Genomic DNA, 13852 nt, shown 5'->3' with positions numbered 1-13852 from the left:
GATACGGAGACACTTGACTCCTCAGTGCCAAAATATGAGAGTTATCACGAACTTTATTTTCTTGTAACTGTGTTGTGCATATACAACATAACATTTGCCGCTCTTTATGAGGAGCCGTAAACCGGTAGTTACTTTAATATTTTTGAGAGTTACGCGAATAAAATTCAATAAGCTATTTTGACCACTACGGCTAATACTCTACCGAGAAATACGTATTGACATTAGACACAAGTTCATATAATTTATAACAATTGATGAAAGTTATTATGAATATGTTAACGTTAAAAAGTTGTTATTGTTACTTCGTAAGAGAAATTCCCAGGTTGTAATAATAAACAGTGCACGTGCCATAAAATGAGGAACTCATGTCTATTGGATGTAACGGTAATCTAAATAAACAGGAACGGTGTGTTTACATACTATAAATAGTACAACGCTGCGTGAGTCTAAACCTACCACAACGTTATGTAAATTATAAATATATGTATGGGTTATATAATAATATATATTAGCCATTGTTATCTACAAAATAATACAATAATACGTTGGAAAGATATCATCAGCCATCGCCTATATTAATGCGTTCCGATTGCCATTCCAGAATGATGAGTGTAGTAGATATAAAATCAGTAGCTTTATGCAAACGAATGCTCAAAATTTTCCCTGAGCACTCTCTGTCTCTCACAACTACAAGCATTCAAGGAACCACGAGAAATCGACGATCAATTGCAACTGAGTAAGATTTCAATATTCATATTATTTTACAACTTCAGTTACATTTTCAGAAGTTAAGTTTTAAATCGTATTCATAGACAATGAATAAATATTTTTTGTTTATTTCTAAATAATAACAAATGAATAGTTACCGAGGAGTTTGCCATGTTGATCGAATGCGATGTCCTGAACGGAATCGGTGTGTCCCTTCAGGGTTCGTTCGTACTCGCCGCTCTCAAATTCCCACACTTTGATGGTTGCATCCTCGCTCGAGGACACCATCAAACTGAACACTGGATGAAATATTACCTGAAACACACAAGCATTTAACGTGTGAATACTCTTAAGACATTTTCCTTAAGTCATAATTTAAAAAAATTATTTGAGGATTTCAGTCTACTATTCGAATAGTCTTTCTTTATTCGATTCTAGTCTAGTCAGTGGGTACTAGCCAACTGACATATTAAATACATATAAGTACATCATACATAGTAAGAACATCCAGACCACAAACATGTTACTCAAAAATACAAATATTTCTACAGTGCGAGGAATCGAATACATGTCCATCCTCCTAGTCCGTTAATGTTAACATGTAGTTTAATAAATACGGCCGCATTCTGAAACCTCATCAAAGTAAACCTTATGATAATGCACTGAAAGAAAAGTTAATTAAATTCTCTTTATAATTTTCAAATATAATGACCGGACGTCATACATATATGAAAATTCTGTAAAACAATATTGTTCCGTAGATAATGCAGCTGAATTAATTGCTCAGCGATAAACCCCGAGTTCTGTATTAGAGAAACTGCTGAGTAAAAAGTAAGACAATACCAGATCCCTTAGACAATGCTTGAATACATTTCGTATTTAAATGTGTAGAAAGACACAAACTTTCATTGCTTTAGAAAGTCGTATAGAATGCACTTTTCTGTGTAATGTTAACATAGGAATCCGGAAAATGGTACAATATTTTATAGGGCGACTATCTTTGCACATAACAATTGCACTGTTTTGTTACATCACGTACACCTCACAATAGGTAAAACTATTATAACTTTAATGTACAAAAAGGTAAGAGTACAAGTAAAAAAATCAATAAAATAGTAACAATTTCGTCTTTTAATTATTCACTTGATGGAAAAATTATTTTTAGTAGCCATATATGAAAATACTTTAAAAAGTATGTGTTCAATATTCTCATAAATAAAATACCGCATGGTGTTAAGTCCGCCCAATGTACTGTTACAAAGGTAACAGTACTGTGTGCATTAAAGTTATAAATAAATAAATATAGTTTGGGTATAAGTATAATAAATAACACTACAACATAATACAAATATTGATAATCTTTCATAATTATGATAATATGTTATCCAGATGGACAATCTCAGTTAAACAAAAACAACCCAACTTGTTTGTTCATGAGTACGGGAATAGTATTACCGGAAGCATACGTTAATCCACTTTGAAAAAAAATGTATCCAATCTGAATTACTTGCAACACCGAAAACAATCGGCCTATTCGTAATCCTTATACAATACACATATATATATGTATAATACATGACAATAAAATCAAATAAAAATATTTTTATTCATGTAGACTCTTATGATATGGCAAATCTATAGTCAGTTCGTAATGCTTTCGAGATGAGAAGAACGGACAAGAAACTCAGGTCATCAATAAGGTTGTTTACAATAATACACATTCATTTTTAATTTCAAATTTGGGAGAATACCGTGTCCATAGCAATTTTGTCAAAAGCAAAGTCCAATCAGTGTTCATGATAATCGAATTAATTGTCCCTTAAATAACAGAACATCCATACTCATTGATCCAAGTTTATATTACACTATTTTCTAATTTTTGTTACATACCTTGGTAATGGTTGCCCGGTGTCCTGTAAGGCAGAACTTTTCTGGTGGACGCGGTATCCATTCTGCTGGAGTGCGTTTGGCTCGTGTCGGCGCTCCCTCTATGAATTCCTTTTGAGCCTCCGACAATTTCGACTCCAGTTCCATCACCTATAAAAGTAAGTCATGGTTAAGTCAGACATAAAGGTTTAAAAGACACAAGAAAGAAACCTGTTTCAAATAAACAAATTTTTATAAAAAGTTAATATAACCGAATCATATTTACTGTTTTTTTATAAATATATTTATGAAATAATATATTAAAAAACATTAATTCTGGGTAAATTGTTTATATATAATTTATATATATACATATATAAAATTGTTTATTTATATAAAATAATTACGGTGGTGACCAATAAGCATGCCCCATCTGATGGTAAATGGTTACCGTACAATAAACGCCTAAGACACCAGAATGTCACGTGCGCGTTGCTGACCCTAAAGAAACCTTAATATACCCTTCTTGAATAACCCCATGCTGTAGTCTCGTGATAAAACCTGGCAAGAAAGTTTATTCCACAATCTAAGTGAACACGGGAAGAAGCTCCTCTGAAACCGCACTGTCCAAGACCACCCACTTAGGTAGTAGCTTGTGGGTATTCATTATTATATCGTAATTCCCTGTCGATGACGAGCGGTGCAATGGTTGCGATGGTAAAATTGATGATGTTCATTATCCATAATTAATTGCAACATATGTTTATACATAAAACCTAAGCTATTAGGACTACTATTACCTACATAAGGACATACCGTTGACTGCTCCTTAGTATAAAAGCTTTTACTGTTACGCTCCTGTTAGATATTTTGTAATAATTTAAAATTAAAAGGTCATACTGCATTAAATTTATAATGTCCGTTATGCTGTTCATGTCTACAGATGACCGTTAGCGCTCTTCCATCAGGCCGTTAGTTTGTTTGCATTAACATTGAAAATTAACATTTTAGAAGACAACCTTTATAAAATCATCTAGTAGGCGACTCGAAACATAATTCAAGTAGAAATAGATTCAAGATAAATGAAGTGTACTTTACCTATTTACCTTGAAAGTGTATTCGTTTACATTCTGGACTGTTCTATTTATAAACACGAACATTTACCTTTTCGTTCTATTACTGCTTTAAATAAAAGGTACTAAAAATCCGTAAGTCAAATCGGTTTAGGATATGTTTAGTGTAGTAAATAAATAAATTTAAATCATATTTGTTTACTGATACTCCTACTGTGAGTCTGAAGTTGTATACCGAGGGTTCTGAATACATAATGTATAAGGTCTTCATTGATAACCATTCATCTAAGTAAGAGGTCATTTATTTAGATACAAAACTATGCAGTGCGGGTATACCTACTAGTAAAAGAAATCGACATCGTTAGACATAAATATGAATAGGATTTTCACCATATATGAATGGAAGATTTTCGATGAATTATTAAAAGTGGTAGTAATTTCAGATATCATTCTATTAAAATTTCTTTAACAATGAAATATATTTTTATTAACCTAATTAATAAATGTAATTATTGTAGATTTTTGCTACAGAACTACTTTCTGTGGGTAAGAGACAGGATATTTTTTCCAAATTTTCCATTTCCATTAAGATCCGACTAACATTATCTACAACTATATCATCTACGACCTTAGCATTAATAATATTAACTATAAAAATAGCAAGATTGTTTAATAAATAACACTAAACAGACAAACTTGACTATGAACTGCCTAAAAATGTTTTTAGCTCTGGTCTAACGCAATAACAACATCGCCCACTGTGTACGTTATATCGATGTGATACAAGAAGAGCACGCTTCGAATATAGACCACCGAGAACGGCTTAGGAAAATCGTGAGTGACCTAGAAACGTCGGACAGCGCTACAACAAACCGACACATTGCCTGGGCTGTCTTAACATTCATTCATTCGTGTCACAATCCGTTTCGCTCGTTCATTTATCATTCGATTCAATAAAAACATGTACGTTTCTGAGTTACCAATGTTATATACATTGGTAACTCCAAATGTTCCAATGAATTAATTAGTCCGCACACGTGACAGAATTTGGTAACAGTTCCTCGGACGTGTCGATGTGCAGTTTACGTAATGATATTAGTTCCGCACGTCGGAGAATGTATATATGGTATGCCATGAGAACACTAACATAATTGATGTGATCAATAACCATTTACGTTTCGGAATCAATTACAGATGTCATAAATTATGGAAAGCGAAACTTACATAATTCTTTACCACGGGGCGTAAATATTCAAATAGTTAAATTGAAGTCCACAAACAAGTTGCAAAATATTTATTACGGTAATTTCCTGTCACCGAACAGCTTGAACTTGCGAATCTTGCGATAATTTGAATTGGTATAATTACGAATAGTAATATATCCTATAATTGCAGCGTATAATTACAACCGTAACTAATAAAATTAGAAGACGTATTAGGAAATGTCGGATTGTATTAAAATATCAATTAAGCTGCGTAAAATTCGATTCTTGGGAGGATACACCTAGATTATAAATCATAATGTTTACGAGTAAGAAATTTATCTTTACTAAATCAAACTTGCTACATACATTTTTACTCAAACACAAATCAATCCCATGAAAAATATATGGATGTACTTGTAGTTAGGTCAGACCAGATTAAGTTAAGGTAGTTTATAAAAAAAATTAAATTTCCAAACTTTTAAATGAAACATAACAATGATTACGTATGAAACCAGAATCACGTTTGTAGATTTAGAGACAGCAATTAAAATGAGCCTTGCCTTCTTTTGCAGCCTGATGACTGAAGTCCATTTCTTCTCGAGAAGGCCACCGAACTTGCGATCCATCTCACCGCTCATATCGGCTTCCTTTTTGAACGCTTCCAGCGCGTCCGTGTAGCCATTGCTGCCTAAATAATCGGCGATCGCTTTGTTCCTGCAACAAATAAACAAAACATTGTTTGAATTTAATAGTTCTTTTACAGAAAAAGTATTTGTAAGAATATAGTTTGAAATTAGCAACTCTAATTAAAAAAAGGTTTAATAATAATGTTAAATTAAGTGTCCTCTTGTAGATTGTTGACACGCTGAGTAATAAATGACTCAACGTAATATCTATATCTGCAGTAAAATATACACAAGGATGTAGATTCTATACCTATATTTAATTTAATTTTAAAATGGCAAACCGTTGTGTATTATAATGTGTTCTTCAAGAGATAAGAACACATGTTCAATATGGGTGTGTTCAACTCCAATATAGAAAAAACCTTGTGACAAAAACCTGATGTCTGAAGTTTGAGAGAACAGACAATTTCCGGTGGCGATGCAGTATTTATTAGATGTTAGCTAACATTAGATGCATAACATTGCTGTTTATTTTCGCTAATGGTTACTGTCCTAAACAGCAGTGTTTCATAAGAACAACAACAATAACAATACTATAAAATTAAACTAAGCAGAGCTTGTGCTGTGGGTCTAATCAACTGACAAAACTTAAATACATCTTTTTTGTAAATATATACATATAAAACACCTAGAGTAATACAAACAGACATACACACGAATATAAATGTTTGTATCGTGAAAGGAGTCAAACCCGCGACTATCGGAAGTAAAGCGGTATGCTAAGCCTCTAGATCACCGGGGTCGTCGAAGCAAGTTAATCATATCGAATTCAACCATGTATAACAATGTACGAATATATTTTAGATTTTAGCTTGTAAATTGTAATGGCACGTGATTCATTTTAAATAATTCTGAACGCGTATATTTGTTAAAACATTAGCAAAATGAATTAATAATAAAAGGAAATAGTCATAAAAAATCATTATGGCGAGGTCACATAGATACTCGTATGACGTAGTATATAGTGACGTAAAAATAGTATTAATTTTATACACAAGTAAACGTATACATCCATGGGGTGAATTCTGTTGATTCCTATTCGATTGCATTCAAGGTCGGCCACTCGAGTAAAACTCAATAAAAACAAACTGAAATAATAGAGATATGTAAAATAAACTGTACGAACTCTGAACGGATCGCAGTTGAATTTATTGAAAATACAATGCAAATAATTTTTCATATTTGTTCTTATATTTATGTTACATTTTATTTGCAATTAAATAAAGTCTATTTGCTAGGCGTAAACGAAGTAGATAGGCTTTACTTAATTGCAAATACAATAGAAATGGAATATAATAATGTCAGAATTAAAAAAACCATATAATTTATATATGGTGTCAAGGAAAAGTGATATGCTATGACAAGTCGCAAATGCAGTGAGAGTTATTTATGAAATTAACCATTCATAAAAACCACAGGTTTACGTAATCAATTGGAAAGGTTGAAAAATTATTTTCATACATCGTACCATAGTTCTTGATGAAAGTTGTTCAGTTTCATAAGTTTGCCTGTTTTGGATATTTTTAAGCAAGAAAATGGTTGTTGTTGGTTCATGAAATTAACTTATATTATGTTAATTGGATAAAGATAAGGGTACTCATTTATTCTTCACGCGCCGCAAATTTATTTATACAAAAAGATGACTGTAATTATACATGGCATAAAATATAAAATAGAATAGGAGACAGTAAAGCAGGTAGCTGAACTGGTAGATAGGTACATTATGCACAAGTTATACAAAATCCTATATATATTAAAATATCAACTACCATTTCATAACGAGCATTTAATTACAACTAAGTACATTTATTTAGACTTTAATCTGAAATAATATAGAATATCGTCACATCTATCCTCAATATAAAATAAAGGCATCTTGTAATATTTTATCTGTAGGTCTTGTTTAGAGATTTTGTCGAATTTTATTTTTACAATTTAAACATGATAAACTTGAACGGGAACACGTACATTTGTTTTCTTATAAATATACATATATGTACATGCAAACATGGTTTAATGAATGTACCCAGGAAGTCACTAAGGTCTTCGAAAACAGTTTCCGTAGTCATTTCTACTTATTTACGTACTAGTTATCTTGAGTGAATGATTTGCTCATGTCGAACATATCCTAAATTTGATAAGCCGTCCCTGTAATACGCTGTAATAACCCGTATCCGTAATTATCGTTAAACCGACTCTGTCACATGTTTACGATAAAGGTTCTAAACTTATGGTATACAACGCTTATATAAACAACTATGTATTTCATGAGCTTTGAAATTGCATTTTTAGTATATGAATTTTTCTAATACAATATACGTTACAATGTATGTATTTGTATTACGCTGCGCAATTTAAAGGGTATCTATGGTGTTATACTGAATTAAAATGCATCCTAATAACGCTCCATTTCAGTACACGTCACTCAGACTTAGCTAGTAGTGGCACAATATAGTCTATTCCGACATGCTTCTCAAGTATAAAAAAAACGGCAAACTGAAAAAAATATCGCACTATTGTAACGTACACGACCACGATAACGAAGAGCTGAAAATTATTTATGGTTCCTTATATATCAGTGTTTGGACAATTGTACAGGTGAGGGAGACGAGATTACTAGTAATAGGGTACAGATAGCCCATTGCCAATGGGTCAAGTGACTAGACCAAATTGACCTACACGCCGCCGCGCCGTCCCTCCTAGGATACTCCTAGGATACCAACCATCACAGTTAATATTGGTGTATTCGTCAAGATGGGGTAACTAACCTGTATTTATCCTCCTTTCTCTCTCTCTAGACTCTCCTCTTTCACTGGTGCCCAGATAGCGTATTTCATTGTCATTAATTAAAAAAAGCAATATATGGCTATTAATTTTATATTTCTTTTTAAAAGAGTAACACAAGTTCTATTATTCATTCTTCTTGTGATGAGGCTGCGTTCCGAATGAGTGGTAGAATAAAAAAAAATGTGATTCTTCAAAAGTTCTTATATAAAGTTTATTTGAATAAAGACTATTTCTATTCGATAATCTGATTCCAATGTATATTCAGAAACAAATGTGTGTCAACGAGGTACATCACCGTTTAATGATTATGTCAAATAACATTATACCTCATTATGTCTATCAAGAATAATTGAATGTCTTATTACTTGTCAGTACAATTTTAGGAGCTATTTAAAGTGTATACATTGAAATGTTTATAATTAAAATGACATTTGATACACATAGCGTAACAACATTAAATAACAATTAAGCTACCAGTTTTTAATGCACCATAAGCAAAAAATTATATAACTTAACAATATGTAATTACCGGAAACCGGTTCCATAAAAATCTAATGTCATGTTTATTCACGATTAGCACTAAACCATTTGATGTAAATCCGATCATCATGTACAAGGCACGATGACACACATCGTTTAAGAGCAATGATGAGGTCATTCATTTGGATAACATAAGTGCTTCGGTAACATAACAAGCAAGATTCAATACCGGCAGCTTTTTAGTCGTATAGAAATAATGTTTATTTCGAACATATTTTTGAATTTACTTGTAAAAATCATTACCAGATTCCTAATATATAGTTGTAAGTATAAAAGGTTTAACTTTTAATAATACAATTTTAGCTATATATAAAATTAAATTGGAAACTTTTTTTTTTTGTTTGTTACCTTTTCCGATTGACGGCTGGGTAGATCTTAATGAAATTTAAAGTTACAAGAGTGTATCCCTAGGAGAAACTAGACTACTTTTATTTTATGATTATCTCAAAACCAGACGAAATTGGGAGTAACCAGCCAGTTTCTTATAAATACATAGTGCTATTACTAGGGTTATATACCGCCTACATTACTAACTTTCTAAGAGAAATGACAAATACACTGGTTTATATGCCTTCAAGTATACACCTTCATTCAGAGTGTACTGATTTATTACTTTTATGGATATGATACTCCCTTGGAGCTCGAAGCGATTACAAAACAATTATGGCGATAACTTTCTATTAGAGCATGGTGGGCTGATTAAATAACGAGTCATAAAAAAGCGTTCTTTTAAATTTTCAATTTATTATAGATTTAAGAATAATTTCACGCATAATGTAACACAAGAAAACTCGTAATTCACTTTATATTTCAATGAAATGCCTACAAAGTAACAAACGATTTGTTACTTATATAACAACAATGGTACCTACGATAAGACCAACAAAACTACGCTGCTCATATTAGTTGAAACATAGCTATGCGGCTGAAAAATAATAAACGGACTAAAGCGTAAATTATAAATTGTTCGTAATAAAAATATTGAATAACTAATCAAAAAATCTATTAAATATTATGTAAGGTTGTTTTTGACATATAATTTTTAGTTAATAGCAAATTGTTGGAGTACCTATGTGCTCTGAAAAAACTTAAAACATAGGCTTCCTCTATAACGAAATTATTTTCTGTAAATTCTTTATTGATTTACGTTTTATGTCAAATAATATAGCGCATGCCTATCATAATATTCATTCACATTCACTTATAGTGCTAATTATGATAACTGATGCGATTATGAAATACAATTATTATGATTACACACAGAAAATATGATTAAAAATTAAATGACAATAAAACATGAATTATCATAACGTATGTATCTTGGATAAAGGTCATTAAATTATGAAGCAAATAGAATTTATTTCCAACTGTTCTCAAGATCCTTTACAGGGCAGGCAGAGGGAATCTAGTACATTTAGCGCATAATTTATTTATTCCTAAAATGTAAACATTTGTTTAGCGTTGTAGTCACTTGCTACCAAGGAGCCGTTAAGCTACATTACGTCATTGGTGATTTGGTAGATCAAGCTTTACCGATAATTCCATTACAGAGTTTATGTAATAGATAATCTATATACCTGGTTCCTGCGAAACAAGCCTGGGTGTTGTACAGGGATTGTCGTTAAATTAATTATACACGTATAATGTACAAAAAAAATGTTGTAAACATATCTACTAGGAGGGAACTTATTAGCAATGGAGACTGGTGCCTTCATTGCTAGCGATGTATCCTATTTGGTGGACCTCCACGCGGCCTTTTCATATAAACCATAATAGTATTTTTTTTTCGTTGATGAATATGAAATCCAGCAGCCTGTGCTTACGGTGTATCCTGACTGAGCACCAGTACGTGATGATAGGATGAGAAGCAAGTCAGCTCAGTCAGTCTACCACGGTGAATTTATCAGGTCTAAACCAGGATACTTTCTAGCTATCCCTAGTCCCCATTACCCACAAACATCACGATGAGCTGACCCGACTCCTTTGTCATCCCATCATCTTCTACTGTTGCCCCGCCAAGCTGGCATATGCCTTAAGCGTAGGTGGCTACACCATTATCATCTACTAAAAAAACATATTTACTAGCTTTCGTATCAGCCAAAAATATTAAATGAAAATTCAAAAGACTATTCATGGCAAGTCGATTTATCATCTGTAAATTGTTCTGTAAAATGGTAGGTACTTGTTTTTATACCGCCAGTGCATGGTGTCTATGGAGAGAAACTGAATTAGTCTATTCACGGGTGTCTCTATTGTTAGCGTGGGAGCAATAATGTTACGTTTATTGAGACAAAGTAAAAAGATTCTTCTATTTTAATAACGGAACAATATCACGATATTGTTCCGTTTATATGTACTTAGGTATTGAGAGAGAGGAGGTACTGGCGTGTAGATAAAGTAAAAACGAAGTGTTTAAAATAGCTGTAACTATATATCAGAATACCTATAGTATTATTGGAGGACTGTATCAACGTGACAAAACGCAAAACGATCACTGTTAACAATTTTATCGTGTCTAAGAATTTGGCTCATTAATTGTTTGCGTTAGATTTTCCCTAATATATTGTGGTCCCACTTACAATTCAGTGTGTTCCATTCCAATCAGTTTATAAAGAAAAAAGTTATAAATTATTGTTAGTATTACGTATTATTGTTGTTACGACTACCACAGGTACGAAGACCCAGCCTCAATTTGTACAATACATAAGTAGTCATTTGTACACATTGCACTTACTATACCGAGGTCAAAATAGTAGCTAGTAGTAGTTTGAGCACTACATTTTTTTTTTTATTGAAAACACTACTACCTGTAACACCAGAGGATTACAAATTACATCGCGGCCTTTTAAGAAGCCGTAAGCATTTTTCTTAGTCTTGACTATTTACGACCAAAAAATTTAGAGTATTGTTTTCCGAATACCACGGGTAGGTAGTACCTAATAGTAGTAATGAAATAGTAGATAGCCTGTCTGGATAAAGTAAGATTTTAATTCACATAAGCATAAACAAAAGTAGAAATTTAATAAAACAAATCAACACTACTGCTATTTCTGTAGCTGTAAAGGAAAAGCATGACAAGAGTTAAAATAGTACTGCATAAAGTTTGTTCACTTTATTTAGCCAGTTCCAACATAAAATAGAGAGATATGTAAATATGAACTTCAACTAGAATTAATTCGGATGTTTTGTCTCTTCTGACCACATTGAATTGTATCCATAATCAGTATTACAGTAAGTTGTAAAAACAATTAGTTGAAGCAATACTACTATAATATTATAATTTTGTTATTAATAATAAAGGAATTACTATCCCGAAACAATAATACTATCCCGATATAATAATATCAAATTGCTCTATGTTTCATTTCTCACAATGTGTTCACGTTCATTATTCTATAGGTAATATATATCAAAATATTCTGTATATAAATATATATAAGATATTTTCATTCTCTGTATAATAAGATAATAACTGATATAGGGCAATTGTAAATCAATTACAGTTAATAAAAATCACTGATGGCGTACTACGCACAAATATACTGCCGTATCGAACTGGACAATATAATAGTTGAAAAGCGATGTTGGGGCGCTGGGCGCAGCGAAAGTGGTTCTGTACAAAGAGGCGCGGGCCGATCGGGACCGCCTGAGAAAATAACTTTCACGGTACATTTCCAAAGTTATGACTCTAATTGGAAGGACAAGTGCCGGTTCACTAAGTACTACGTTATATATGTACCAACTTCGTAGTTTGTAGACAGATATACAAAGTACAAAAAATCCATACTAATATAAAGCTAAAGTTTCTTTTGTTTGGTTGAACGTGCTAATATCTGGAATTACTGGTTCAAATATTAAAATTCTTTATTTTTGGGTAGCTCATTTATGGAGTAAGTGGCCATGTAACATGCTAGGAGCGAAGCATCCTTGAAAAATTGAAAAATTAATCCCATTTCTTTGTTACCCAGATGAAATATGATGACGAGTAGTAGTTGTCTTTAAGTGAATACTGTTAAAAGGAGTTTGATTAATAACATAGTGATAGCTCATAATATCAATAACATGAATTACCTACTGAGGTGAACTTAGTTCAAAATTCTCTGGATTCCAGTTGTGATATCGCAGTTTATTTGTGATATCGCAGTATATAATTGACAATCATCCCGCATGTCTCAATAATAATATTTAGAACTAGCTGTTCCCGCAACTTCGTCCGCGTGGAATTTAACTTTATTTTTCTAAAATATAAGTAGCCTAATTTACTCCTTACTATAACTCCAGCTAGCTGCCAAAAAAAGTCCCGTAAAAATCGGTCCAGACATTTCAGAGATTAGCCGGAACAAACTGTCCGACAGATAAAAATTGTAAAAAAAAAAATTTTGCATGTATCGTATTTATATTCTTATGCATGTAGTAAGAAACGGTTATTTCAAATTACAAACAGATACTCCAATTTTATTTACATACATGTCTAGAGTATAGATGATAAAATAATCATTGTGTCACAAATAGAAAATACTGTAACGGGATAATATAAAGATGAGAACAGAAGCAAAGTGAATACTAAATTGACAATGCGTATATAAGTATATCCCATAGTACATATACAACTGCGTACTAACGACCAGCACGTACTACGGCTGATCTGCATTCCGTGTACGACACAAACGAGTTGAAAATGCTACGAAACCTTGTAGTTCAATAAAGAATTACTCAATCTGAATGTTAATTAAAAACATTATCAAAATAACAAAATCCCCCGTTGCGTCTATTTGTATGTTCGCCATAATGTCAAAAACTACTGAACGTATGTATTTTCATGCGGTTTTCATCGGCTAAAAGTGGAACTCGTGACAAAGATTTTGATGTATAATAAAATATAATATTGAACTTCGCATATGAAATTGGGGCTAAGTTAAGTATAATTTTGCAGATTTAAAACCAAGTTTCAGTATGCTGAAGGTATTACATAATATTATTCTCCTAT

The 13852-nt window shown here is 32.2% G+C and overlaps 1 protein-coding gene across 1 annotated transcript in view; it reads right to left on the bottom strand.

Annotated features, from left to right (window-relative positions):
• LOC131846787 (lissencephaly-1 homolog) overlaps positions 1-13852 on the bottom strand; it is a 33996-nt gene that overhangs the window by 6224 nt on the left and 13920 nt on the right. Inside the window, exons 3-5 of the mRNA XM_059196184.1 lie at positions 5413-5566; positions 2599-2745; positions 867-1023 (exon numbers count right to left, since the gene is read on the bottom strand). Of these exons, the coding sequence (XP_059052167.1) occupies positions 867-1023; positions 2599-2745; positions 5413-5566 (458 nt within the window). The remainder of the gene's footprint in view (positions 1-866; positions 1024-2598; positions 2746-5412; positions 5567-13852) is intronic.

Source organism: Achroia grisella, unplaced genomic scaffold (assembly GCF_030625045.1).
Source record: "Achroia grisella isolate CSIRO2021 unplaced genomic scaffold, CSIRO_AGI_Agris_v1 utg512, whole genome shotgun sequence".
Taxonomy (NCBI): Eukaryota; Metazoa; Arthropoda; class Insecta; order Lepidoptera; family Pyralidae; genus Achroia; species Achroia grisella.
Note: the sequence above shows the minus strand (reverse complement) of the source record. Positions and strands in the feature narration are given on the sequence as shown.